This window comes from Colletotrichum fructicola (assembly GCF_000319635.2).
Source record: "Colletotrichum fructicola Nara gc5 chromosome Unknown KSG_Nara_v1_contig02, whole genome shotgun sequence".
Classification (NCBI taxonomy): domain Eukaryota; kingdom Fungi; phylum Ascomycota; class Sordariomycetes; order Glomerellales; family Glomerellaceae; genus Colletotrichum; species Colletotrichum fructicola.
In genome coordinates, this window is record NW_027094052.1 from 5,519,021 (window position 1) to 5,546,879 (window position 27,859).

General features: G+C 50.8%; 10 protein-coding genes across 10 annotated transcripts; 6 read left to right on the plus strand and 4 right to left on the minus strand.

Moving 5' to 3' along the window:
- Positions 1 to 813: 813 nt before the first annotated feature.
- Positions 814 to 1,728, plus strand: CGGC5_v004313 (uncharacterized protein; the record flags this gene model as incomplete). The annotated part of the gene is made up of 1 exon (XM_032024711.1): positions 814 to 1,728. One exon carries the CDS (start codon positions 814 to 816, stop codon positions 1,726 to 1,728), a length of 915 nt encoding a protein of 304 aa, XP_031878562.1.
- Positions 1,729 to 2,398: 670 nt separating this feature from the next.
- On the minus strand, positions 2,399 to 3,313 carry OpS4-9 (FAD-dependent monooxygenase OpS4; the record flags this gene model as incomplete). The annotated part of the gene is made up of 2 exons (XM_032024710.1): positions 2,399 to 2,775; positions 2,830 to 3,313. The coding sequence occupies 2 exons, from the start codon at positions 3,311 to 3,313 to the stop codon at positions 2,399 to 2,401; spliced, it is 861 nt and encodes a 286-aa protein (XP_031878563.1).
- Positions 3,314 to 4,028: 715 nt separating this feature from the next.
- On the plus strand, positions 4,029 to 5,981 carry ATR2-7 (Cytochrome P450 monooxygenase ATR2; the record flags this gene model as incomplete). Its single annotated transcript, XM_032024709.1, has 8 exons — positions 4,029 to 4,256; positions 4,305 to 4,341; positions 4,397 to 4,479; positions 4,538 to 4,622; positions 4,684 to 4,752; positions 4,810 to 5,418; positions 5,471 to 5,838; positions 5,898 to 5,981. 8 exons carry the CDS (start codon positions 4,029 to 4,031, stop codon positions 5,979 to 5,981), a joined length of 1,563 nt encoding a protein of 520 aa, XP_031878561.1.
- A 1,985-nt stretch (positions 5,982 to 7,966) lies between these two features.
- tropE-6 (Short-chain dehydrogenase/reductase tropE) lies at positions 7,967 to 8,701 on the minus strand (the record flags this gene model as incomplete). The annotated part of the gene is made up of 1 exon (XM_032024708.1): positions 7,967 to 8,701. The coding sequence occupies one exon, from the start codon at positions 8,699 to 8,701 to the stop codon at positions 7,967 to 7,969; it is 735 nt and encodes a 244-aa protein (XP_031878547.1).
- Positions 8,702 to 10,497: 1,796 nt separating this feature from the next.
- On the plus strand, positions 10,498 to 12,763 carry CGGC5_v004317 (uncharacterized protein; the record flags this gene model as incomplete). Its single annotated transcript, XM_066151266.1, has 9 exons — positions 10,498 to 10,548; positions 10,602 to 10,625; positions 10,686 to 10,789; positions 10,865 to 11,262; positions 11,369 to 11,682; positions 11,733 to 12,146; positions 12,212 to 12,453; positions 12,500 to 12,678; positions 12,714 to 12,763. 9 exons carry the CDS (start codon positions 10,498 to 10,500, stop codon positions 12,761 to 12,763), a joined length of 1,776 nt encoding a protein of 591 aa, XP_066009349.1.
- Positions 12,764 to 13,175: 412 nt separating this feature from the next.
- Positions 13,176 to 14,003, minus strand: stcU-0 (Versicolorin reductase; the record flags this gene model as incomplete). Its single annotated transcript, XM_032024707.1, has 1 exon — positions 13,176 to 14,003. One exon carries the CDS (start codon positions 14,001 to 14,003, stop codon positions 13,176 to 13,178), a length of 828 nt encoding a protein of 275 aa, XP_031878559.1.
- Positions 14,004 to 14,661: 658 nt separating this feature from the next.
- lovD-2 (Acyltransferase LovD) lies at positions 14,662 to 15,956 on the plus strand (the record flags this gene model as incomplete). The annotated part of the gene is made up of 3 exons (XM_032024706.1): positions 14,662 to 14,755; positions 14,819 to 15,636; positions 15,696 to 15,956. The coding sequence occupies 3 exons, from the start codon at positions 14,662 to 14,664 to the stop codon at positions 15,954 to 15,956; spliced, it is 1,173 nt and encodes a 390-aa protein (XP_031878560.1).
- A 721-nt stretch (positions 15,957 to 16,677) lies between these two features.
- Positions 16,678 to 18,298, plus strand: CGGC5_v004320 (putative inactive purple acid phosphatase 16; the record flags this gene model as incomplete). The annotated part of the gene is made up of 4 exons (XM_032024705.2): positions 16,678 to 16,837; positions 16,898 to 17,290; positions 17,389 to 18,163; positions 18,238 to 18,298. 4 exons carry the CDS (start codon positions 16,678 to 16,680, stop codon positions 18,296 to 18,298), a joined length of 1,389 nt encoding a protein of 462 aa, XP_031878558.2.
- A 5,778-nt stretch (positions 18,299 to 24,076) lies between these two features.
- On the minus strand, positions 24,077 to 24,561 carry CGGC5_v004321 (uncharacterized protein; the record flags this gene model as incomplete). Its single annotated transcript, XM_032026033.1, has 2 exons — positions 24,077 to 24,434; positions 24,491 to 24,561. The coding sequence occupies 2 exons, from the start codon at positions 24,559 to 24,561 to the stop codon at positions 24,077 to 24,079; spliced, it is 429 nt and encodes a 142-aa protein (XP_031877533.1).
- Positions 24,562 to 26,339: 1,778 nt separating this feature from the next.
- Positions 26,340 to 27,854, plus strand: Ache-3 (Acetylcholinesterase; the record flags this gene model as incomplete). The annotated part of the gene is made up of 1 exon (XM_032026032.1): positions 26,340 to 27,854. One exon carries the CDS (start codon positions 26,340 to 26,342, stop codon positions 27,852 to 27,854), a length of 1,515 nt encoding a protein of 504 aa, XP_031877454.1.
- Positions 27,855 to 27,859: the final 5 nt, after the last annotated feature.

The following is a 27,859-nucleotide window of genomic DNA, read 5'->3' on the forward strand; positions in this document are numbered from 1 at the left end:
GGGATCGAACACACGTGGGATCGCGCTAAAATAACAGTCTACGTCGTTGACAAGACGGTTCCTGTTTTTGAGATTCTCTGCTCATTGGAACAAGCCATGGGACGATCGGCGAAAGGGTCCCGTCCGACGGCCGCTAAAATCGCCGACCTCCCAGTGTGGGAGCCGGAACTTGGTTCCCGATACCGAAACCGAGGCCACAATCTCTAAAGGGGTCGCGTCGTGGAGTCTTTAAATGCCAAGCTGGGTCTCAGTCGTGCCAGGGGCCTAAGATGTTAGCAAAAAACCCGAGAATTACGACTTATTCGTACCCGTACGTATGCAAAGGGCACTTTTCGCCTAAGTTGCTTGAGTGTTATTCGTACAGTAGCCAATTGTGACGACGATTACTGAACAAGGCCGGCCCCTACGACAGCGATAAAAACCACACATCCGCAGGCCCAGGATCCAAACCCCGCGGGCTCCGCGGAAACCACGGCGCATATTGAGCAATATAGGGTGCACAATGAAGATCGCCAGCATCGATTTATCAGCATAATTGAGTCTCGGACAACTAAACGGACAATTGGTGTCCCAAAACAGGTGGTTTTGCAGAATTTTGTTCAGGAAAGCACTGCGTTGTGGTCGCCGACAACAACAGTGCCCGAGCGGTCACCGAGAGAGTTTCATGGCCATATCCTTTCCACCTCCATCCAGATCTGTCGAACCGATGAGTTCTTGAAATGAGGAGTTTCATATGTCGAAAATCGGTTTGTTCAGAGTTGAAGGCCTTTGCAGTCACGCATCACTCTCAATTTCTACCCAGGCTGTATCGTCATGATCGTTCTCATTGCGGGAATCACTGGCAGCTTAGGGCGTCGTTTAGCAAGAGCTGCTAGGGCGCGCGGCTTGTCAGTTCGGGGTTTGGGCCGTGACCCCGCGAAACTGGAGGCCGACCTTCATCGGGAATTGGAATCCTTCGTCACAATTCAGAACTACTACGATATTCCGGCCTTAGACGCAGCTGTCACAGGAGTTGATGCTGTCGTTTGCGCTTACACGCCAAACCCGATACTCGACCTCGATGCAAATCTTTTACTTCTACGCGCTGCTGAGCGTGCGCACGTCAAAATATTCATTGCATCCTCTTGGAATAATGACTGGACGAGAATCAAGTTTGGAGAATTCGAACACTACGACTCGCACATCGCTTTTGAGCAACAAGCGGCAATGACAAGCCCCATCAACCCGGTGTACATCTTTACAGGGGTATTTGCGGACTTGCTATACACTCCATACGGACCCGGCGGATTTGATATCACTGGAGACATACCCGTCATGAAGTATTGGGGGGATGGAAACAAGCAGCTTCACTCTTGGACGGACCAGGATGATGCAGCGGCTTGGACCATCGAGATCCTCCTAAACGGAGAGGGCGTCAGTAAAGGCAAGGGCGGTTTCTTCAGAATACGATCCGGGGAGCACACCATCGAGGACCTAGCGTTGATATACGAGGAAACGACTGGAACCTATGTCGAAGTAAGGCGCCAAGGTGACTTGGTGGATCTAGCCAACGAGGTCGCTGGCATGCGCAGGGAGAAGGGCAGGGCAAGATACATTGAGTATCTACCTCAAACGGCTGCACTCATAGCTGATCAGGGGCTTTGGAAGATGAAGGAAACTGCGTCGTTGGAACATATTCGTAAGCCAACTGCTTTAGAACAACATCTTAGGGAGAGATTTCGACAATAACGAGCGATGTTCCAAAGGTCACCACGTGAGAGAGGACTATTCATCTTGGACTATTCATCTTATCACATGATCTCAAAAGCCAAATAATCTCACCAGTGAACTCGTTAATTGACTTGGTCCCAAGCCCAGTCAGTTTGCAACGTACAAGGACAAACAAGGTTGTGACGTATCTTCTGATCCCGTGATTTTACTTAATTACAGCACTAACTGCTGTCACAGCAATATGGATAGCGCAACTAATGATCCTTAGATTTGAGAAACTCATCAATTCCATCATACGTCCAGTTGAACCTCATTCTCTGTAAGATGACTTCGGGTGAAACCTTGGCAGCTGCAACCCTTGAGTTCAGTTGAACTTGAGAAGCTCTCGGTCGCCTCGCACTGTCCCATGTCTTCAACACCCCAGCGAGGTCATTGGATGTAAGACCTGGTCGCAAGAAAAGTCTAAGAGCTTCAGCATCCTCAAGTGCTTGATTTGCACCTTGACCCTGGTAAGGTACCATAGGATGAGCGGCATCTCCGATAAGTGCCACGTGCCCTCTTGCATAAGAAGGAAGAGAATCAGCGTCTCTTAACTGATAAAGCTTGGCATTTGAAAGACTCCTTCAAGGTCGCATTGGTCAGCACGCGAGGCATGGTTGCAGTGTAGAGTGAGTAATTGACTGTTTTCTTACCTCATTATGGTGTGCAGCCACGGCGGAAAGTCTTCAAAATGGCGAATCATCTCCTCAAGGTCGCCATCTTGAGTCCACGACTCTTGACTCTGTTGTTTGAGAATAGAGTCCGGGACAGCACAGGCGAAATTCATGATTTCTCTGTTTCTGCATGGATAGATGACAGCATTCCTGTTAGACCCATCTGCCGCGATGAATGAGGCCAAGAATGTTCCGTCTTCAGACTTCAAAGCATCTGGTATTTCTCCAAGAAGTTCCGTTACCTGGGAGAGAGGAACTGTGAAACGGTACAGTGAGATGTTGGCTGGCACTGGCGGTGGATGTTCCAGCCCGACAACAGCTGCCCGCGTCTTTGAGTGGATGCCATCAGCACCTTTTTGAGTCATGTTAGTCTCTACCTGTAAAGCAATGTAAGAGTGATTCATACCGATTATCAAGTCAGCTTCAACTATCGATCCGTCCCCCAGCTGGATCAAACCATTTTCAGGGTCAACATTTTCAACACGTGACTTAAAAACGATCCTTGCTGGCTTTCCAGGCCATTCCGATCCCTCGCCGGTCGCGGCCTCAAAAAGCGCGTCTTTCAAATCCTGTCGGTGAACCATCCACCACTCAGAACCGAAAGCCTTGGCACAGTCCATTCGAGATTCTTTGAGTAAAGCTCCAGTTTGGTCGAAAGTGCGAAAGCCGCTCGACACAACAGCCTTCAGAGACTCTTTGGCCAGTCCCAAAGACTTTGCCATCTTTGTGCCGTTAGGCCCAAGACCAACGGCTGCTCCAGCCTCAGCTGTGTCGGACGCGTTGCGCTCGTAGACAGTAACATCATGTTGCTCGCGGAGAACTCGAGCCGCTGCGAGGCCGGCTATGCCACCTCCAATGATGGCGACTCGCAGAGGCGTGCGCTCAGTCATTTTGGTGAAAATTGTTGATTACCCCGGGGTCAAACAGATCAGTTGCGTTTGGGTTGACTTCTTGAAGATGACATTTGCTCGAGGAAATGCTCAGTACACGGGCTTGATGAGGTCACATGTTCCACACTTAGAATGTCGAGATTTGATATCTCATGACTCAAAGTTCTCATCGGCCTCTATCCCACTCGGCTTGATTGAGTTGGTACATAGATCTCGGTCAAAATGAAGCCATCTGTTTCCGTGAGTTTTGATGGCCCAAGCTAAACTTCGCGTCGCCGGCCTTTCCGGCTGCCCCACCCGGATTTCGGATCCCGGAAATTCGGAACTCACAAGCTGAGATCGCATCCATGGAAATTGCTACGAGTTGCACGCGGGAATCTTGCCGGAGATTTAGCATTGTGTCTTGGCTCGTCGATCTTCCGTTCCCGTTAGAAAGTGGTCGATCATCCGGCCAGGGTGGCCGCATTGTCATCGAAATCAGGGTCTTGCCCACCAATGAGGAATTCACGATCTGTAATTGTCACGGCAAGTTGCGGACTCCGGAGTGGCGATGAGATTTCTGCGACAGAGCGGGTTGCTGGGCCAAAGAAGAAAAATTGTCATGTCGTCAATGACACGATGATTCTCCATGTAAACTTGATTAAAAGGGAAAGAATCCAAAGAATTAAGGATCACGGCATCTTCAATGAGTTTCAACGCTTAGCTGAAGTTCGAAATGTCAATCTCAACATTCTACCATTCCATGGCTGATTTCGTGTCGGCTCCGCCCGCAGTCTGGGCCTGGGTGCTCCTTTGTGGAGTTGCCGCCCTGGTAGCCTTCCGCAACTCTATGCCAAAGACACCCAACGTTCCTCTTGTAGGATTCGATGTCAAAGATGCCAAGAAGCGGAAAGCTCAATACAGCTTTGATGCCCCAGGAATCGTTCAGAAGGGATACGAGCAGGTAGGACGCAATTGCTGGTTTGGAAGGTTGAGCTAACGATTGCCTTAGTTTAAGGACCGTATCTTTGGTGTCGACACTGCCGATGGTGTGTACATCCGTGAAGCGATTGAAAATCGTCGTCGCTTACAAGCAAACTTCAGGTGTTAAGCTTGTATTCCCTCATCAGTATGTGGAAGAGATTTCCAAAGAGCCTGGGTTGAGCTTCCACAACTCTCTTGATCATGTAAGTGGCTTGGCTGGGGTAACTCAAATGGGCAAGACTGACAGATCAACCTATGTAGGATTTGCTTATCGACTACACCTACATGGGAGGGCTGAAGGAGTTCTCTCTAACTACCTTCAAGAAAGAAATCATCCCCCACCTGCGTGAGTGGCTTTGCATGATGAGTTATGTCGGCAGCATGTTCTAATGGCCATACCCACACAGCAAAGTTCATTCCTGAGTTCACTGAACTTATTCAAGGCTACATTCCTGGCGCTTTGGGAGACAACGAAGGTAATGCCTTACTTATTTTGGTATGATACAGGGTTTTTGACATTCGATACTTCACAGACTGGACTCCGGTGAACATATACCCCAAGATGCTTCGCATGCTCGGCATTCTCACTGCCAGAGTCATGATCGACAACCAGGCACCGCACAACGATACATGGATTACCCTTACCACGGAGTATGTCCAGTCTGGCACCTCATATGCCCACCAGCTGAAGTTCTGGCCTGGCTTCATGAGACCATTGGTTCACAGGTTCCTGCCGGAATACTCTGAGATTCAACGTCAGTTGAGTGACGGGCGCTCGATTCTAGTGCAGGCCATTGAGAACTTCAACAAGCGAGAAAGCCAAGGATCATCCGAACCACAGCCGACGAGTGTCTTGTACCATATGTCGCGCAAGGCAGCCGGAACCTCTTCGTCGATCATCGATATGCACCTCAAGGAGCAGATGAATCTCGCAGTTGGAGGCATTCACACTACGTCCGCCGTTTTGACGCAAACTCTTTTCGAACTCTCTTCTCATCCTGAGTATGTTCCGGAGCTGAGGCAGGAGGTTGTTGATACCCTGCGCAAGTTTGACGGTGTTCTCTCCAAGGCAGCTCTGTGGGATATGCACAAGCTTGACAGCTTCATCCGCGAAGCCCATCGTCTAAACTCACCTAATCTGAGTATGGAACTTCCCATTTTTGCGATTGGCAATATACTAACAGAATTTTCCAGCTACCCTGCAACGACGCGCGACAAGGGATGTCACCTTATCAGATGGCACCTTCATTCCCAAGGGCACCAAGCTAGAGTTCCCAACCTTTGCAATCCACCGCGACACCGATTTCTACGAAGATGCGACCAGCTTTGATGGATACAGATTTCTCAAAAAGCGTCACGAGGATGAGGAGACCAGTGCCAAACACCACTACGTCAGTGCTCGCAAGGATATGCTGGGATGGGGTTACGGGAAGACGGCTTGCCCCGGCCGATTTCTCGCCGACATCGAAATCAAGCTCATCGTCGCCTTCATTCTTCTGAACTATGATATCAAGAATCCAGAGGGTCAAGGAAGGCATAAGAGTGTCCACTTTGAGAACCAGGTAAGATAAGCTGGGTTAGCCATTCCCTTCACTGACCAGAGCATTAACCTCATTCTCAGGTCTTCCCCAATCCATCAAACCCGGTCCTGATCCGCAAAATACAACGGGAGGGACTTGATGGCATCAAGACTGGTAGAAATTAGGATGATTGTGCTCCCATCATAGGTGCAGGCCACGTCTTTTATCAAATACATCTAGTATGAAATGGAAGGCTGATGAAAACGAGACTGTGGATTTTCGTTCTTCTCTCCGCCCTCTATCCAAGCCGACTCAATCGTCTCGCTGCCGCCACCTTTGAGACCTTTCTCGTACTTCAAAAAACAAAAGTTGTTGCCTTCTCCCTGCCTTGAATTCTTTTTACCTGTCTTCCAGGCAACGCCAACGCAGTGTCCATGCACACTTTGAACCGAGATTTGCAATGCAGCACAAAGGTTCATACAGTCCTCCATTCTTGTGAGCGGCACTTGGCCCATATCTTGATTCGGGTAATCCGTCGAGCATTCGCGTATGAACGAAATATTCGAGCCAGGTACTGTGTACTTGGACGACGTGCAGTTGGGCAAGGCCTCTCCGTGTACTTCCGTAGCTGCCTTTGGGATTGGAATCGATGTCATGGTTTCGTTCGACGAAGTTGGTGAAAATGGGGGAGCAACTGAGGCTCGAAGCCTGAGTATCGAGTGAGAAATAGTTTCGAAATTGATAGACATAGATGGGACTCATACTCTCTATAACTCTGTTCCATTAGACTGAGTGATTTTGCTTTCGACCCGGCTATGACGGATGCAGCTATCACGCCTGTGAAGAGGATCAAACAGAGTATCCCCAGCCAAAACAAGGCTTTATTAGCGCCAAAGAGACGTTTCTCTCTGGAGTCCCGCCTCTCGAGTAGATTCGAGCCATGCCTGTCGAGACAGGTGGTTGTTGTGCTCTGGCCTTGTGGGTATTGGCAGTGTCCTGCGTAATCCATGCCACCAGTTGTGACAGCTTGAAATTCTGAACCTTGATGCGGGCCGTATTTCACAGGCTCAGAGACCTCAAGGCCTCCAAGCTCTGCTGGCATCAGGTCCGAGAATTGATCCTTCTTATCTTGGTGACCTGTAGCTGGAAGAGGCTCTGGCAATGTTGCCGAAGAAGCTTCTGTACAGGCCATTGGCGTCTCTCGGAGTCTAACGAAGAAGATGAGAAACGAAGAACTGTTGATGGGCCGATAATCAGACATCTCACGTGTAATAAATAACAGCAAAGCCAGCTGATATACTTTTGGGAGAAGACAGTATCATTGATTGGCCATCGCATGCTTGTAAACCTGACTAGAGTCTCAAACAAGTGGTCCTGGGCCCCTTTACACACGACCTCAGATGTCTCTGTCACCCCTTCACTCAGACTTATCTGACTGAAGTGTGCAAATGTAACCCGCATGGAACAATTTGTGATTCTCTCTTGCCATCTTAGGTATCTAGTTCATCTGGCACATTTAGACAGTCTTGAGCTGTCTGAAGCGGCAATTAGTAAACATATCCTCTCCGGCAGAATTGCCATCGTGCGGACCCTCATGGGCTTCTGAAAATCGTGGTCAGATGGATTTCTAGGTCTTGGTCTCTCGCCGGCTAACAGACCAACCAAACGCCTGGCTGCTTTCCCGACTTCCAAAATGAGCATGGTATAATCAGGCTGAGATGACACGACTTTAAAACGAGTGCCGAACTCGTGACTGAACCTCCCGTTATAGGACAAAATCTGTGTGACTTTCATCTCGGTTTGAAATCGAACTGGTTGGTTGTGCGTGTATGATATCTAAACACAGGTGCGTATGCCAGAGGCTTGTACGAGTATCCCTCAGAAACACGAGGTATCACAGCACTCGGCTATACTGTTCGTTCATGCGAAGGTCTGAGCTGGAGTAGTTCACGTCTCTCACCCTGAAAGAGTCACTTCTACTAAGCTATGTACTCTCAGACCAGACTTTGGAGAGCAAATGCAAAACGAGATGAAGCACGTATCCCATCGCCGAGGGCCGCACATTTGAATATTCGTCGCAAAACAATTCTGCGGGACCATTATTTCCGAATTGATTATTACATTCAACACCATAAGCTTATCTTCAGGTGAAGGATCAGATCTCTGATCTTCACCATGGGATGATTCCCTCACTATTTGAAAACGTCCCCGTCTCCCCATCAGGTTGCAAGGTAGCTAAGCGGCAGACACTCACAGCACCCATTGCGGCGCTTCGAGGTGCTTGAAAGTCGGTAAAGCTGGTAGCGCAATGGCCTGGACAAGCCATGTTGATTTTCCACGTAGGATCCTGTGCATACTGCGCGGCAAGATTGACAGCCATCATGTTCAGCGCTGTCTTGCTGGCGGCGTACACCTTGTACGGAAGCACGAATGCCTTCGATGGTTCGGTCTTCCATGCGAGGCTGCCCAGTTCCGACGACACGAATACAATCCGCTTGGTCTTTGTCGAGTTAGCCAGCAGTGGGAGGAAGCTGTCGGTCACGGCGAAGGTGCCAAAGACGTTGGTGTCGAAAACCTTCTGCCACTCTTTGCGCGCCCATGGTCCCATTGGCGAGTCACCACCGATCCCTGCATTGTTGATCAAGACATCGAGGAAGCCGTACTTATTGGACACGTAAGCCACTGCTTCTTCAATGGACTTATCTGAGGTTAAATCAAGAACTAGTGGCTCGACAGAGTGTCCTTCAAGTTGAAGCTCTTGGGCAGCTTTCTCAATCGCATCTTGTCGCCGACCAGTCATAATTATATGATAGTTTGTGTTCTCAGCTGACAACTTCCTGGCGACCTCGAGACCTATGCCCTGGTTTGCGCCGGTCACCAAAACAACCGTAAGCGGAAGAGACATGGTCCTTATTAAAAAGACTGGTATGAGAGGAGCTAGGTGGTGCGCTGTGAAGGACTGAGGATCGTGGATGTATGGCAGTCATGTTGCCCTTTTATAGGCTTCATCTCCCTGCGTATTAGGTTTTTTTTTCTCTTTCGTAATTCTCTCTCTTTCTTCCGTTTGAAAATCTCATCGAGTACAGCTCCACGCATGTTAAGGAAGCATTCAGGTGATTGAAGCATTAAACCTTATTACCGAAACCGAAGACCTGAAGGAGCCCGGCTTCACCCATCGATCGCTCCTACTCGCTGTTTCCTGTACCTTGGTTCAACATCTCGGCCTCGGACTTCTACAGTATTTCCGGCCGTCTCCATCTTCCCAGCACGTTGTCCTGTGGCTCGTCGTTGCCTCGTCTTATGTCCGACCAGTCCTTTCTCAAGTATCTGGACCATAAGTATCACCCCAAACCCAACAGCAATGACGCTAATACTTGAACGTTCGACCTAAGCTCGGGCTGGAAAGTTCCGCATCAGATATCGAAAGGCTCTGGGGGCTGGCTGGGGTAATGTTAAAACCTATCAATATCTGTGGCAGTCGGTTTAACTCCTGTCAGGAATTGTCTTGTGAGCGGGCAATTCCTTTGCCGGACTCCACTCATTAGATGCTGGACGTCCCTTACCCGTACAACAGCTCACCGCCATTATCAGCCCTCATCGTTCAGTCTTGCTGGGTTATCTCTTTACAAGAAGGATCTCAATAATTCGAGCTTGTTTCCCATGATCAGCAGGTTTGCGAGAACAATTGTAAGGTCGTTGCAGAGTGGAGGACGTATGACTGGTCGACTTTCAGAGCTGCCGTGCTTCTTGAAAACTATACAAGTTCTTACTTAAAAAAGCTTCGTATAATTAATAATTAGTTTTGTGATCAGATCAGGACAACTGCAGCAGACTGGCAGCTGTTGCCTGAGGTGCATCTGTCGGAGCGCTTGACACTTGAAGAGCTTACGTTGCGATGCACCTGAATGACTCCAAACGGGCGTGCCGCAGTCAGACGTCTAGGTTGATGTACCGGTTGGACGAATCACAATCTTTGGTTCGGGAACGTCATGGAACATTTGTGTGACTACGCAAGAAGTTGTCTATGCTGAAGGTTCTGTGTTAAGTTGGCCACATGCGGGAAGCTGAAACAATTAGCATAATTCATACATACCAAACTTCATAGTATCAATATCTTTGGGTCAGCAGATATCCGGTTTACATGTGTGCTAATTTGCTGGATTTGGCTGCCACTCGAGGGCGGTCTTGATGTGAATGATACGATACAGCCGACAGATTCTGGTGGTACCTGAGACCGTGAGTGGTCAATATCTCGGCAACTCATGGACATTTGGCGCCTAACCTGAGCCGTTCATCTGTTTGGAAAAGGTCTGCAGTGGAAATATGATCCCTTGTCCCACATCAGCTTCAAGATTGTTTCGTGATCACCGCGGTTGCGCGACATGATGATGTACGCATCCCACCGGGACATCGGATCCCGTCAACCCCAGGTCCGCGAATGGACGGGTCATATGGACCCACATAGGCCATAGCGTTTTACAACTTACTCCTGCATCTTCCCTTGCAGGCCTTCTTTCCGTCCGAAATCCGACATCACATCAGTTCAGCTTTCCGGAAGAGACAGTGTCGCCCACCAACTTCCTCCATCCAGTCCACGCCGCAGGTACCGTGCCGCATCTATTGTAATCGCGGCACCCTCGGATCTGGATTTCCAGAAACGAGCCACCATTCCGGCGTTTGCCGGTAGCCTCCTTACGAATGATGGCTGACTTGGAACAAGTGGCTGAAGAAGCCGGGCCGAGGAACCGGGCTGTAAGTTACCACTGAGATTACCCATGAGGCTCCATTGCTGACTACGGGTCTAGTGTGATTTGTGTTTCTCTAAGAAGGTAGGTTGAAGCCTCCGTCATCCGGACTCATCTTACTACCAGGCTAACCTGCTGTGTAAGATCAAATGTGATAGAGATGACCCCTGTGCCAATTGTGTAGCAGCATCTGCTCCATGTCTACGAAGACGACCAAGAAGAAGAGTCAAAAACACGGCAGAGCCAATGTCAGTTTGGTGATGGATTACAAGCTTTGAGGGTTTCTACAAGTCAGAGCCGTATCTGATCTAGTTCCATCACAGTCAACGCAGATTTCAAACCGCGGCCTATCTTCCAAATTGGCGTAGATCCCAGTCGCCTAGAGCGCCCTCAATCACTTCAAATCCTGCAACCGCTTCGGCAAGACTACAAACAGCCCCAGAACCTACTAGGGATCTAAGTACCGAACCGCAGTCTCAGAAGACACCGGTATCTCAACATGGCAGGCAGTCAACTTCGTCCAGTAGCACTGAACGAGGACCCGCAACGGTGCAGGCACAACATCATATTCAAACAGAGCTTCAAAGCCGAGCTGGACTTGACGAGAGCAAGCGACAGGTTTTAGAGTCAGCTCTGGCTTTCGCGACGAACAACACCCTCCCTGCACTCGCAATTGACCCTGAAGGCTACGCGTCTGAACCCACCGACCTCTCCGATGAAAGTCACTATCCATCAATCGAGACACTTCATTTCATGTTGAACAGCAAGTGCATTACCTCACAGAAGCTGCGACAATGGCAAGGAACAAGTAACTGACTAATTGCTAGGTCCGAGAAAGGAGGCTGGATTGTGTTTCATACTCGACATGGGCAGTGTAATCTCACCGAAAACGTTCGAGAAACAGGGTCTCGACTTGATCGAGAAGAAAGTATCAGGCGCAACTTACCTCCACTACACAGTCAATGTCAACTTCCTGGCTTGGATCTATCTCGGGGCAACGAACTCAGAGCCTGGTACTCTCATGCATGCGCATCTGCTCACAAGGCAACAGCAGTATGAGAAGAACATACTTATAGCTCTGCATCGTATTGGGGTTCTCGATCCCCCAAGTATGTCGCTGTTTCAGGCACTTTTGTCAGGGGTAAGCGCCATTGAGTATCTACATAGTTACCGAAGACTGACGGCGTATAGACGATGTACATGTTGCTCTCTGGCAAGTTGGAGAAGTGCTGGCAATTGAGTACTGCTGCATGTCGTACTTGCATGGCTCTTGGCGGCCCTCAACTCATATCATCACCATCTGACAAATTTGGGTCTGAAGAAGCTCGATATGGCCTTTCTCTTTGTTACATGTTCGACAAAGCGTTGGCATTGAGTATGAACCGGACAGCATGTTTGCCTGACATGAATCTCGATACTACAGACCTACTCGGTCCTGATCCAGCAAAGCCGCATACATACCTGCTTCATGTGTACTTGCGGCTAGCCGAGATTCAAAACGAAATTGTTCATGGCTCCAGAGAACGGAGTAACTCGAAGGACATGCTCTCCAGGGTTCAATGCATGCAACAGGAAATGTGGAAGATTAAAGAAACCATTCGGGAGGTGGGACAATTCTTTATTGGCTGGCACACAACATTGAAGACACGAAAGTTCTGACATGATGCTAGTTCCGCAACACACAGCTCCAATCTAAGGATAGCTACCTGAGAGGCGAGTGGATGGGAGTCGACTTCGCCTACCATTCCGTCATGACTTCTGTGGTGAAGCTCCATCCATACCTAGCTGAAGACGTTGGACTGCACCAACAGCTCCTTGGATTCGCCCGAACGTCACTATCATCTCTCAATGATATGCTATTACATGCCAAGACTCTCACAGACATCCATAACTTCAGGGTTTCCGTTTCATGGTGAGTCGTTCCTCTGTGGCAATTGAAGCATTGCTAACACTCTCAGGCTTGTGCTTTTCTACCCGCTATACCCCTTTTTCGTGCTTTTCACTCACGCAGTCAGCGTCTCCAGCGTACAGGATTATCAACTACTAGCAAACGTCACGAATGGCCTGCGAGAATTCAGTGGGCAGAACTCAGCTTTGATGGGTGTTCAAAAGCTTTTCGAGGGATTCATGGCATTGTGTAAGCCAACATTCAGGAAAGACTCTCGGACTCAGACATCAAGCGTCGTACAGGAGGCAACACAGTCCACAGCAAGAGGGGCTAGCCCACCCTCTGCGCAAGGGTCTTCACAGGTGCTGGAAGCATCGGAACAAAACAGAGTTGCGGTGCCCTGGTGGACAAACCTATTCGCAACGATTGCTGAGGAGGATGCAGACAACGCATGGAGCTCTGCCAATAACCATAGTTCGGGGGTCATTCCAGACTTCAGTTCATTGGATGAACACAATCTGTTAACAGAGTTGTACAATACGCAGCCTTCTATTGGGTGGATCGATGCACCATGGCCCTCAGCAAGTCATCCATAACTGCAACTATAATTGAGTTGAATCTATTTCACAAGATGGAATCACAGCATTACGTTTTAATGTCTATGCATTGCATCTGTAAGGCAAGGCTGTGGCATTTGCACGAAGACAATGCTCTCTCGGTCTACTTCGATCAATTGATACCTGGAACTAATCGAAAAACATTCCACCAGAAACATTTATGCTCGCGCCGTTGATCCAGCTAGCTCTCTCCTCAGCCAGAAACGAAACAGCGAAAGCAACATCTTCAGGCAACCCAATCCATCCATCGACTGGAGTCCGCGCATCGAAGATCTGAGTCAGAAATGCGTTGCCCATCTTCTGAAGTTCGCCAAGGAATTGCGGTGTTTTAACAATACCGGGCGACACCGCATTGACTGTGCACCCATAAGTTGGCGGGAGGTCCTTGGCGAAACATCTGGTGAGAGTTGCGATTGCGCCCTTGCTGGTTGCGTAGGCCGTCTGAAGAATCTCGGGTGATGTAGCAACTTCGGACGTAATGTTGATAATTCTGCCGCCCCCGCCCTCAGATTTTGGAGGTAAGTAAGGCAAAGCCGCTTGTGTGACAAGAAATGCGCCCCGAACATTCGTGTTCATGGTGGTATCCCAGAGATTAACCGTGGTGTCTTCGACCTTGGCAAGCGTCGCCTTGGCAGCGTTGTTGACGATAATGTCAATTTTTCCGAACTTGTCGACGGTGGCTTTGACGAGCTTAGCAGGTCCATCTACAGTGGATATGTCTGCTTCAACAGCTATCCAAGGGGTGTTTAGGCTGTTTCCGACTTCGTTGGCGGCACCCTGCAGATCTGGCCAGCCATAGTTGATCACCACCGAGGCACCTCGGGCTGATAGCTCTCTAGCTACTGCAGCTCCAATGCCTGATGAAGATCCGGTGATGAGAGCCACCTTCCCGGCGAGAGCATATGGCTTTGCGTCCCGAGGGGGGTTGATACGCTTGCGGCTCGCGATGGCTTCCATGTTGATTGTCGACGGCGTTTTGGCGTGGACGTAGAAGACGAGTTTTCACTTGAGCGGATCGATTGAGGAATAGCTTGCTGAATGTCTTTGATACTAGCAAACTCACAAGAATCAAGCACTTGGTCCTTGAGGTACATATCTAAGACCACATAAACTATCGAGGACAGTCCATCCCCGATGCAGCCGCCGGCTCCGATCGTTGACCCAACAAGCATCTTTTACACGGAAAGCTTGTGCCACATAATTCCGACGGCCAAACAAAATTATGGCTCCAGCGAATTTCAAGATCCACGTATCGTCATTTCCATGGCGATGATTCAGTTGGGTGGAACCCCGCTGCAAGCTGCACGGCCCCGGATTTCGGCCGGAACTCGCACGATGATACTTTCCAGCACCGCCTCATGGAGTCATCTTAGACCAAGGCAAGATCTACAGTGTTGTTTGACTTACAATCCTTACTAAGCGGGAATGTCGTTGACATGGTAATGTTACTTCAGCCTACTGTTGAGGTCCGTCGTTAATGGGCCTGCGGAGTTAAGGTCAATGCCAAAAGTCGCGAATCAACCAGGCAGGTCATAAGTTGACTGCCACTGATCACAGCGAACTTGAAAATCCCTGAGCTAGACTAGCTTGATATCTTTCCTTCTCATCAATCAACATGCCAATCTCATTTGAGGACACCTGCGCTGCCGAGACGCACCCAGACGCCGACGGAGTCACGGGATTAGCCGTTTTGGCTGTTAACAGCACCGGTAAGACCATCCGATGGACATTCAACAGCACAATCGAGGGGAATATTTACTCACTCCTTGTAGGAGTACCTTTCATTGAGAAATATTACGGTAGAAGAAGCGCTATTGGGTCTGACAAGATCGACAGCAATAGTGCTTTTTGGGTCTACTCCATCACCAAGACCATCACAGCCATTGCAGCCCTGCAATGTGTTGAGCGCGGCGAAGTTCAACTTGATGAGCCCATTTACGATGTTCTCCCTGAGCTAAAGGACTTCGGTGTGCTTGGCTACGACCAGACAGGCAACATTGTTCTCACACCCCACAAAGAGAAAATCACCCTACGTCATTTGCTATCTCACACTAGCGGAGTAGGTGTGGATCTGTTTGATCCGCGTCTTCAAGCATGGCGAATGTCACGCGATGAGCACCCTCAAGCCTTTTCGGGAGACTCGAAGAAAGCTTACACCATCCCCCTCCTGTTTGAGCCTGGCCAAGGATGGGCCTATGGAGGCGGTGTCGAGTGGGCCGGTATTGCTGTTGAGAGACTGACCAAGTTGAAGCTTGGAGAGTATATGAAGAAGAACATCTTTGATCCTCTGGGAATGACTAGCACAACATTCCATCCGGACAAGAACCCGGATATTCAGAAGCATCTTGTTGAGACCAGCACGAGGATTTCAGATGGGACACTCGTGCCGATGACGGGGCCATACCCCGGGGTGACTGAGGATGACAGTGGCGCTATGGGACTAGTCTCAACGGTTCCGGACATCGCAAAGCTCACAGCCGATCTACTCAAAGAGACGCCGAGCCTACTTGGGCCAGAATACTTGGCGGAGTTATTCTCGTCCCAGTTCAGCCCCGATTCGCCGGCAGCTAAGATGCTTTCATACGGAGCGGTAAATCTCTTCCCAGGGCTCGAATTGAAGTGATTTGAATGCTGATGATTGGAATACAGATGATGTATGGCCGCCTGACCGGGGAGTCATACGATCCCGAGAAGGTGGGACAGGCTCCAGGAGCGTACTTTGTCAAGAAAGATACGCAAGGTCTGCCCGGTGGAACTCTCGTGATGACAGGTATTCCAAATTTGGTGTGGTTTGTCAATCGTGACAAGGGAATCGGCGGGCTTTACGCCAGTGCCATCATGCCCCCCGACGATGCGAAAAGCACTGAGCTGATTGCTGGTTTCTTGAGGGAGGTCTTCAATAAGGATTGAACAGTCGCATGGGGTTGAGTTCGTCTAGTAACTGAAAACACGATGGTTCATTTCAACCGCAATCATACTGCCTAGACCTCTTAATAAAGATTGGCTTTATCTCAAATCCTATTCATTGGCTGAGAAAGAGTTGACAATGGATGTCCGTTTTCCCCACCCTCAGCGCCGGCGCCTGGACCCCACGCTTCGGCCCCGAGCGTCCACACTTTTCTTTGATCGGGGTCGGACGCCAACTTGAAAGCTGCCAATGCCCCGAGCGTAGGACGGATGATCGGACATTGCTGACTGCACGTCCGTACTTCAGATGGTATCCCAGGCTAGATCTGCTTTTGACAGTTGACAGCTCCCTCAATTGATCACGGGGTGTCTTTCTCAGTAATGACATTGAATTAGCCCAATATCTGACAGTCAGAGTTTATGTTGGGCGTTTGCGGCTGGAAATCCGAAAGGGTCCCCACGTCGCGGGTTCCACGGCTTCCATGAATGTTCAAAATCCAAGCCTCCCTTCCGTACACACCTGCATATTTGTACATCTGTATGGCCTTGGGCTGCATTCGTGAAACAGTGCTCACCAACTTTGTAGGTGCGAGCGACCAAAAACATCAGATGATGACAACATATATACCGAGAGGTCTTGTGAGAAGGATGAAGGTTTTTGGACTGATATCAGTCGCTTACTCGGCTGCTCTCACGTTGGTCTTCGCTGCAAGTGCATGACACGATGTTCAGCTTTTGGGTGTCAGTAGCCCTCTGGGCAGGCCTGTCTTCGCAGGTTCCGTTGCTGGAAACGAGGCAAAACGACAAAGCTTCTAGGCCGCTTCAATTCAGCAGTGATGGGAACTTCAAAATTGCCATCTTTGAAGACCTCCACTTTGGAGAGAGTAAGCTCATACTGGTCATTGAGAGGCATAAAAGAATTTGCAATCGCTGACATTCTGCAGATGCCTGGTCGTTCGGTCCAGCCCAGGACAAGAAGACCGTGAAAGTCATGAACGATGTTCTCGACAAGGCCAAACCAGACTTTGTTGTTTTGAATGGCGATCTCATCACTGGCGAGAACGCGTTTCTCGAAAATGCCTCGTTTGTTCTCGACCAGATTGTCCAGCCTATGCTCGATCGCAATCTTCCTTGGAGCAGTACATATGGCAATCACGACTATCAGTTCAATCTAAGTGGTAGTGACATTCTCGCCCGCGAGGGAAAATGGGTCAACTCCAGGACTCAGAAGATGGTCTCGGGCGATGTTGGCGTCTCCAACTACTACCTCCCAGTGTACGCGTCGGATTGCACCAAGGACAGCTGCGCTCCAGAGCTTCTTCTTTGGTTCTTCGATAGTAGAGGTGGCACTTCCCTCCTACATACCACCCCACCAGCACCCACTGTTAGTGCTGCGCTGGGCCCGCCACCCTAACACTAACACCACCAAACCCAGCCCCACGACCAGAACCCTCGCCCGCGATGGCCTCACAGCCAGCCGCGGGCCCCTCGCAGGGCCCCAACGGCCTCATATCCTCTATACATAACCTGCCGAAGACCCCTCCCCCCCCTACCTCCCTACCCCCACGTCCGAGGGGCCTCACGCCCCCCCCTATCTGGCCCCTGGGAAGAGGGCCACAACCGGCCACTGCCGCCCTTCAGCAAGCCCGGGAAGGCCGGGCCCTCCGAGATGAGGCCCTGAACCTCCTCGCAAAAGGCCTAGATGCCCTCATTGGGACGGCTCCAGCACGCCTGAAGGCTACAGCCCAGGACCTTATCGACTCCTTTACCAGATTTGCAACCGCAGAAATCTCTGGACCCACCCCTACCCCCGGGCCCGGAAAAACGTACGCCCAGGCCGTCGGAGGCTCCACTGCAGGTGGACCCCTCTCCGGCCCCGGCCCCGGCCCCCGGCCGAGCCGAACAACAGGCCGGCAGCCCACCAACTACGCAAACAAGCCAAAACAGACCCAGGATCTCCGCCTACTGGTTCGGCTCCCTGCAGAACATATCCCTACGTCTAGATCTCTGGCCCCTCATTCAGTAAAAATGGTAGTCACAAAAGAGCTTAACCTACAACCACAAGACCTAGTTGAGGTTCGCCATACTGCTACTGGCTTCTCACTGAGACCCCAGAACAAGGAGATTCAAGCCCTACTCCTGCAGAGGGCCCCTGAGATTAAGAACTGTCTCACAGCTGAGAAGGTAGAAGTGCCTACTAGATGGTACCAGTATTCCATCCCTTTTTGCCCCCTGTACTTCACAAGCCTGGATGGAAGTAAGGTGGGTATTGAATCTGAAATAGAGGAGGAGGTCCTTCTAAGGACAAAGCAAAGACTCCTCTCCTGGCGCCCAACCCGAGATAGCCCTAACCTGGCTACAGCTACGCAAAGCCTCATCATCGCCCTCCCTCAAGAGGTCAAGGAAGGCTTCCGCCTATTCGGCCAGTCAGGCCCAGCCCGTCTGCTTCCCCCAAGGAAGCGTACCCCCAAACGACACTCCCCTGGCTGCCAAGGCTTTCACTCAGACCGCTTTTGTACCAGGCAAGCTCTCTGCGAGAACTGCAGCAAGCCGTTAGGTACTCATGAGGCTGGGCCATGCCTAGCCAGGCCCAAGTGTGCTAACTGCTATGGGCCCTTCCCAGCAAGCCACACTAACTGCCCAGCCAGACCGCTACTAGTTAACGGAAAACTTGTCATACCCACCTATAAGGAACTGCGAGGGATCCGGAAGGTTGGAGGCAAGGCCTCAGATGACCTCCTAGCTAGCCAGACCTGCTCCCTGGGCAGCACACAGCAAGCAGAGGCCAGGCCAGGCGCTACATCTAAGCGCCCTCGACCCCTCACACCTACACAAGACTCAATTGTTGTTGCAGATACTGCTAGCATAACTGGAAGCAGCAGCAGTATGGATGAGGATGAGGCTGAAGACTCTGAAGCCCTCCCCCTTACTAACCGCCCTATCCGCCCGCTTCCAAGCAGCAGCAGAAGCCAGAGGGTAACACAGAAACCTGACTACAACGTTATTAATGCCTACACCCACCTCGACCTCGACTCAGAGCAGTAGGCTCAGGCCGGCTTCCCCACGGGTACTACGGGTCGCCCAGTGTAACGTGGGGAAGATAAGCCCAGCTCATACAGCTCTCCTGGAGCTCTGCTGGGCAGACCAGATCGATATAGTACTGATCCAGGAACCCTGGACAGGCTTTAGAGATAAGATGCAAATTAATACACACCCAGGCTATAACTCTTATGTGCCAGTTGACTTCTGGAACAGCAGAGACACAAGGCCTAGGGTCATGACCTACACACGCAAAAGTCTAAGGTTACGCATACAGCAACAAAGACCTACCCAATCAAGGGATATCTTATGGATTAAAGCTGGCGACGTTACTATTATAAACGTCTATAGGCCACCAGGTGAACCCACAAACCACACAACAAATACCCTCCTAAGATATCAACCACCAGAGAGAGCTCTTATTGCTGGGGATCTTAATGCCCGCCACTCTTCTTGGGAACCCAGCTCCCAAAGCCGGAACCGAGGGGACGATATTGCAGAGTGGGCTGAAGGCTATAATCTTGAGTTCATTGGGGAAGCTGGGGCTCCAACCCATACCCATGGGCATGTACTAGACCTCACCTTCTCAAATATTCCCTTTGCAGAGGCCCATGTCAGCCCACACCTACATCCAGGGGCTGATCACCAAGCTATCACAACAACTATGCCTATAAAAACCCAGGAACAGAGGTGCCAGACAAGCCTCCCTACAGTCTCAGACTCATCCCTCCTCCGGCTAGCCGACCTAGTAAGCGCAGGGATCCCAGCCCTGCCTACCTTAGGGGATACACCTACTCCGGCAGAAATAGACTCCCTAGCTACCCAACTAGTCAGCCTCCTTTCTACAGCTATCCAGGCGGTAGGGAAGAGACGGACTAGCCAGGGTAGGGGAGCCCCCTGGTGGACAGAGGAGTGTTCAGAGGCCCACCAAGCAGCTGTTAAGGCAAGGCGTCGACAAATCCAAGAGCCTGGGCTAGTAATACCACCGCCTATCCTAGAGGAGCAGAAGGCCTTTCTGACCACAGTCAGGAAGGCAAAATGTGCCTACTGGGCTGCTAAGATTGAGGGGGCTAGATCTAGCCAGAACCTATACCAGATACTAAGCTGGCGTAAGTCTGGCCTAGCTATCAAGGCCCCACCTCTACTAGTGGATGGACAGGCCATCAACAACAGCTACGATAAAGCCCAAGCCTTGCGGAAGGCCCTACTAGAGAGATTTGACGCTACAGACGACCTACCTGGGAACCCATTTGCTGCTCCTATAGTCCCAAGGCGTCTAATACCCTGGCAACAGATAGTCAGCATTGAGGAAGTACGCCAGGCAACTCTCACAAAGGCTACAACCCCTGGGATTGACGGGATTACTACAAAGTTGCTACAATCCATTTGGGGCCTGATAGGTGTTCCTATACAGCAGCTCTTCCAGACCTGTGTCCAAACAGGCTACTTCCCTAGGACCTTCCGTAAAGCAGAGGTGGTTATGATCCAGAAGCCAGGGAAAACAGACCTCTCAAAGACTGGATCCTGGCGTCCAATAGCCCTCCTATCCTGCTTAGGCAAGGGTTTAGAGCGGCTGATAGCAAAGAGGATGGCATATCTTACTATTCTAGAAGGGATAGCCAGCCCACAGCAGGTTGGGGCATTACCAGGGAGGGCTGCAGTCGATCTGACAACCTGCCTAACCCACGAGATCGAAAGGGCTCTGGATCTAGGGCTTACTGCTACCCTGGCGACAATGGACGTTAAGGGGGCATTTGACTCCGTGCTACGAAACCGGCTTATCCTCAGGCTACGACAGCAGGGCTGGCCTAGTAGTCTGATTAGGCTGATATTTACCTTCGCCTCCAGCCGGACCGCCCGAGTCAGGCTAGAGGAAACTACTACAGAGGACTTCCCTCTGTCCTGTGGGCTCCCTCAGGGCTCTCCGCTATCCCCTATTCTTTTTCTGCTCTATATAGCTGATATCCTGGCGGATAACCAGAAGCTACGGTTTGGCTATGCAGATGATATCGGCCTCCTAGCGACTAGCCCCTCTCTAGAGGAAAATGCTACAGCCCTCAGCCAGGAGGTCACTCAGATCCTCAACTGGGGTACAGATAATAAGGTAGCATTTGACCCTGCTAAGTGCGAGGCGGTCCATTTTAGTAGGAAACATAAGCAGAGGAAGGACCTACTAGATATACAGGCAAAGGACCTGACTATAAAGGCCTCAACTAGACCTATACGATGGCTAGGGGTCTGGTTTGATAAGAAACTCACCTTCCGGCACCACGTCGATATAAAGGTGGCAGCAGCAAAGAAAGTGGCCCAGTTCCTGCGGCACTTATCCAACACCAAAGGGGGGCTCCCTGCCGCTGCTGCTCGCCAAGCTGTCATTGCCTGTGTCCTCCCAATAGCCCTATATGGAGCTGAGACCTGGTATGCAGGGTTAAAGAGACCAGCTAGGAACAGCAGCACTACTACTACTAGCAGTAGCGCTGATAACCAGATAGCTACAGTCAGCACAAGGCAAAAGGGCCTGGTTAAGAGGGTAGAGAAGGTTATAACAGTAGCAGCAAGGGCTATCCTACCTGTCTGGAGGACCACGCCAACCAGCAGCCTCCTCCGAGACTCTGGCCTGCCTACCGCAAAAGTAGCTCTCGAAGCAGTACGCCTACGCTTCGCTACACGCCTACAGAAGGTTGACCAACAGCACCCCCTAGTCCCAAGGCTTTCCCAGCTAGGGCGGCGGCAAACAAGGCTTCAAAGAACAGCAGCCCTCCTACCTAAGTGCCCAAGGCCGTTGCTCCTACAGCCACAGCACCTCTCAGGATCACAAGACCCTACAGCTGGCCAGGATAAAGAGAAAGCAGCTAAAGCGTTTCAGGACTGGATTAAGACTGTGCCAGACAACCATACAATTATCTACTCAGACGGCTCTAAAGCCCCTAATGGGGCTACAGGTTTCGGCTTCGTTATCTACCGCAGCAACAAACGGATAGCCCAAGGGTGCGGCCGCCTTAACATTGCAGAAGTGTTTGACGGCGAGGCAGAGGGGGCGAGGGCAGGGCTCCAAAGGGCCCTCCTTACTTCCCAAGGCCAGCCTATACATATCTGCATTGATAACACCAGCGTCATTCAGGGGATCCGAGGCATAGCTCCAGACTCCTCACAAGCGGCCTTCCTGGAGATCCAGGAGATAGCAAGGATACAGAACATACAGACCCATTGGTGCCCAGGGCACCAAGGGATAAAAGGAAACGAAGAGGCTGACAGCCTAGCTAAGGAGGGCACAACACTGCCAGCCCCAAGAGGCCTCCTAGCTACCCTATCAGGGATTAAGCGACTGGCCAAAGAACGCAAACAACACCAGCATAGGAAATGGTGGAAGCAAGAAGCACCCCCCCGTTATACCCAGCTGGGGCTTAAGGCCACCCTTGGCTGCCCTCCTGAACTAGCTCTACCAAGAGCTACCCTTCACTATCTCCTGGCAGCACGATCAGGCCACGGAGACTTTGAACAGTATCATCAACGCTTTAATCACACAGAGGCATTGCTCACCTGCTCCTGTGGGGAGGCTAAAGAGGCAGACCACCTGGTCTACTGCCGTAAGACCCTAGTGAGGAGGCAACGGTGGCCTATCCTCTACCCTTATAGGCGAAGGGAGCCTCTAGGACCTATAGGCTCCCTAGAGCGCTACTTTAAGGGTCTACTTATCGACTCTGAAGGCTTCCAGGCCTTCCTTGACGTGACAGACTTCTTCCAGAAGATCTGCCCGCGTTACTAAGAGATAGGACTTAACCTATCCTCTCAAAAACAACAGACTACCTATAGTCACCAGGACAGCAGATTGCTATAACGGAACTAGGGCACCAGTGGGAACTAGGGATGGATAGAACACATATTGGCCCTCGGGCAAGATCTGGAGGACGCTAGGAAGAGACGTGTACTACAGAGTATATAGCTAGAGCCTGCGGCCCTCCACGCCACATACCCTTCGGGAGGTCTGCCGCAAGGGCGGCTGCGCCCTTGCCGCCACGGCGTTAAATATCAAACAAACAAACAACAAACAAACAAACAATAGTAGAGGTGGCTTCAAGTATCTCCAAAAGGATTCGTCAGGCAACCAAGTCGGTAACCCAAACTGGGTGGATGAGAGCGTCGTCTCATGGTTCAAGTCTACCAACTCCGACCTGGTCAACAAGCACAAGAAGAACATTACCTCACTTGCATTCGTACATATCCCACCAGATGCCTCACGCGCCCTACAGGCGAAAGGCATCGACTCGGCCAAGGAGCCCGGCATCAACCAAGATAACCCCCTCTCTCGACAATCAGAAGGATGGTGTAGCGATGGCACCAACAAGGACACATGCAGCTATGGCGGCCAAGATAAAGCCTTCATGCAAGCCGTCACTGCGACTCCGGGTATGCTTGCAGTCTTCAGCGGCCATGACCACGGGAATAGCTGGTGCTACAAGTGGAGTGGCGCTGTCAACGGGCTAAGCGTTGAGGGCACCGGTGTAAATCTGTGCTTCGGTCAGCGCTCGGGTTATGGAGGGTACGGAAACTGGATTCGGGGGTCGAGACAACTGTCTTTGACGCGAGACAATCTGTCGAAGGGTATTGTGGATACCTCAATACGACTGGAGTCCGGCGATGTGGTCGGGTCTGTTACGCTGAACTCAACGTACGGACAAGATCAGTATCCTGTTACTCCGGATCAACGGACTTGAGGTCGTCCGCAGCGTTTCCAAGACCTTCACAATGGGGAACGGTTTGAACTTGGACAATGGTCTTCCAATAGCCCCTAGTCCAGATATTTTGTTTTTGGTGCACATATTATAGCCAATTTAATCTCAATACAGGATTCTTTACCGAGAAAAAAGTCGAATTATCATATTGACATCTCTCACGTGCAGACTGTGAAACGGAAGAAGCCCCTACTTTTATTGATAACCAATTTGGACATAGCTATAGACCTACGGGCTTTTTCAGGAGCGTGCTTCAACAATTGTATTTCGATCGCATGCTTTCAATTGCATCAATGAATCCAAAAGCTATCATTCTCGCTTCCGAAGGGCCAATAAAAGTCACAAGTTATTTCACTCGTTCTGGGTAGCCTCTTCAGTCACTTCCCGTTTCGGCGGACCGTGCGGGTCACCTTTAGACGGCGGAGCAGGGCCGTTGGGTCGTTTCACAAGTCCCAGATCTCGCTTAGGCGGAGTTGAAGGATCGCCCTTGGAAGGTGGCGCTGGCCCATTAGGCCGCTTAACAAGGCCGACCAAGGACCGCTTCGGGGGTCCGTGAGGATCTCCCTTCGAGGGCGGTGCCGGCCCATTGGGACGGCTGACAACCTCGATGTCTCTCTTATCCTTGTTTTCGGCCGATTGGGAAACTCCAGACAGAGTCGCGTCGGAGTTGCCCAGGCTTCGGGATTCGACGGTTACCTCATTGCCGGAACTGACCCGGGGTTAGTCAAGAAGCCAAACATAGACGTAGTTGTCATATGAACTTACCGCATCTGAGGAACGCCGTGAACCCCGCTGAGGCTTAACGCCATGAAGGTGGCGACCTGGAGGAACTTCATTATTGTGATGATCGGGCGATGCAATACCTGGATTCTTCGCGTAGAGGTCTTCAAAAAGAAAACTGGGATAAGTGGCAGGAAATGTGTGTTTAAATAGTTTGGCATAAGTCGCAATTTTGTACTCGAATGGAGTGGACGCCTGGTCTTAGAAGTAGCCGGTTAAGCTTTATTAATTTGCAAGGTTAGGAACGATCCTACATAAAATAGGATGCATGTTTGCTCCGAAGCCTAGGGATGGTAGTTCCCCAATTGATGTTGATATTTGCTATTCCCGCCGGAAACAACACAACTATTTTATTTTCTGGGATCTAATCATTGGAATATAATAACTTTACTCGGCCTTCTACAGAAACGAAACACGATGTGGTTCTAACTCGCCCTTCTCGCATTCGTTGTCAGATGTTCTGGGCCCAACATCAATACAACTTCTTAGAGTTCAGGCCCAATACTATCCCAGTCTACGATGTGATATACAACATCGGACCCCCAAAGTGCCGTGAGTCTTTCCTACACGCGGAAAAACAAAGCAAGTTGTGAAAATATTGACGTTGGTTGGCCTGGGTTGAATCCAGAATTGGGGCCGGCTGTGTTTGTGGAGACCGGAGCTTAACTGCACCACGGGACACAACAAGAGGCCGGATGGATTGAATTACGCAAGCAGCAGCACAAGGAGGAAATTTAGGGCGGGACTTACCATAACGGTGTCTCGTAGATATCCCCGCAACTCTGGTTGTTGGGTCTTGCTTGCTCCAAACTCCAGCTAACTTCAGTCATCCCGTCACCGAATTTCTTTGCCTCCGGCACCGAAGGTCTACCCGATTGGCCGCCACGGTGATTGAGATGAACCCGACTTGACCGAATGATACACCAGAAAATTGAGAGGAAAGCTTTCTTTTGAAGACGTTCTTTGGTCGTCCGTGCGGCTAAGGGCAGATTCGGACATCGTGATTGAAGAAGGTGTATCGTTCATCTGTAGTGCTTCCAGGCAACGATGTACCGTAGATGATTGCCTCCATAGCAGCGAGATCAGATGCACGAGTTTAAAAATAATTCCCGGTGTTAAGAAATACCTAAATGTAAGGGGACATCTGCATCATACACGACCAATTCGATTCGACGAAGGGAACTCGCCTAAGTGCCTCGCACTCCACGAATAGCTTTCAAACCCACGAGACTACCTTCTTGGTGACGAAGCGTTTAAAGTTGAACTCCGACAGAAGGATCGAAGAATGCGGCGCATCTGCTTTCATTTGACGAAAGTGGCGCGGAGGCAGATGGCTGTGAACCCGGCCACGGCCACGAGGTCTGGGAATCGGAGCTCGGCACCGCCAGACGGCAGGAGCTGCGCACTCTCAACTTGCAGGATTTAGGTGTTATTCGCGCGGCTCATACCATGAAATTGTCAGCGTCAGCAACCGAAGGCTTTGAGCCACTCGGGATCTTTGACACTAAGACGCTCTTAATTCTTACCACCTCGACTAGCAGCCAATCACGATCCACCCTTCCCGACGTTATGTCCGGTACGCAGCTGCCTTCGGATATTCAGATCACGGCTATGCGCGATGGAGATATCGCGAACAAAAGAAGTGTCTGTGCCGCCATGTCTACGATGCGGTAACGGGATATAAGAAGACTGGGGGTGGCATCTGGGGGGGGTTTGCAAAATAAGAAGATCAAGACATCAGCAGTCACCAGAACTACTTTTCGGCACGATCTAGTAGTTTATCGGAGCACAGCTTCCATCTGCCAATTATTTGATCACAATCGGACATTCCAACATGCGAGTCTCCGCATACTTTCCGACCTGTCTTCTAGGGGTCTTACTCGATGCGGCCAACGCATCGCCAACACCAAGCGATGGCATGGTGGTAAAGACAACTTCAGGTCAAATCACGGGCTTCATCAACTCAACACATCCCGACGTTCGCCAGTTCTTAGGCATTCGTTATGGGAAACCGGCGACACACGAGTTGCGCTTTTCTCCACCTCAGCAATATACAAGCAACGCACCCTTCAACGCCACCAAGACGCCTGATGCGTGCCCTCAGTTTGTGAGCACTTTGCATAACATCATCAATGACGCGGTCACCGAATACAACAACTTCGCCCCGATCAGCGAAGACTGTCTCTCTCTCTCAGTGTGGGCGCCGAAAAACATCAACAAAGACGACAAAGTACCGGTCTTCATATGGATTCATGGCGGCGGACTGCAAACTGGTTCTTCGTCTGTGCCTCTGCAGCAACCTCCGGCATGGGTTCAGCGCAGCAAGAGTCACATTGTTGTGGCAGTGCAGTATCGTCTGAACATCTTTGGCTTCCCCAATGCCGCTGGCCTCAAGCAGTCCAACTTAGGCCTCATGGACCAGCGCATGGCCATCGAGTGGGTTAGGGACAACATTGAAGCATTCGGTGGTGACCTGAAGAAATCGGTTCTTTGGGGTCAGTCTTCCGGTGCTGCATCTACAGACGCGCAAAACTTTGCGTTCCCCAGTGATCCCATCGTTGGGGGTTTTATCCAAGACAGCGGCAATGTCTTGATTCCACCTTCCACTGGCCTTGCCACACTCGATCCCATGCACAGCAACTTCTCATTTGTGGCGAAAGAACTTGGCTGCCCTCCCGTCCCGGATGCTGAGCTGGCTTGCATGCGTTCCCGGTCAACTGAGCGCATCGTCAACTTCCTCGCGAACTACACCGATACCATGGCAACGCCGCCACTGAACTTCATCGCAACTGTGGACGAGAAGTGGGTGTTTTCCAACTATACCGATCGCTATGCGAAGGGCCTCCTCAGCGATCGTCCCGCAATCTTTGGCTCCAACCTGCGCGAAGGAAACATCATGGTCCCGTTCCCAAAGGACCCAGTGCACATGGGCGTCAACGATACCCTGTCCGGGATATTGACGCTCGCCCTTTTCCAATGCCCAGCTGCACACTCCGCTGGGATGCGAGAAGCCGCGAAGCGAAAGACGTACCGATACCTGTACAGCGGCAACTTTACTGATATCAGTCCGTACTTCTGGGCCGGCGCATATCACATGACTGAACTGCCTCAGATCTTTGGTACGAGGGGAGATTTCATCGCTTCTGCTTCAAATTATGAAGTTCAGACAAGTGAAGCAATGCAGGACTTGTGGTTGGGGTTCGCACGGAACCTGGATGCTCCAGAAAAGGCAGGTTGGCAAGAGGCCAACGGCGGCAAGATGCTCATGCTCGGAGCGCCTGGAGGTCCTGGTGTTCAAGTGATTGATGAGATGGTAGTGGATGATCCGTGCAAAGCGAATGGGATGTGAGTTAT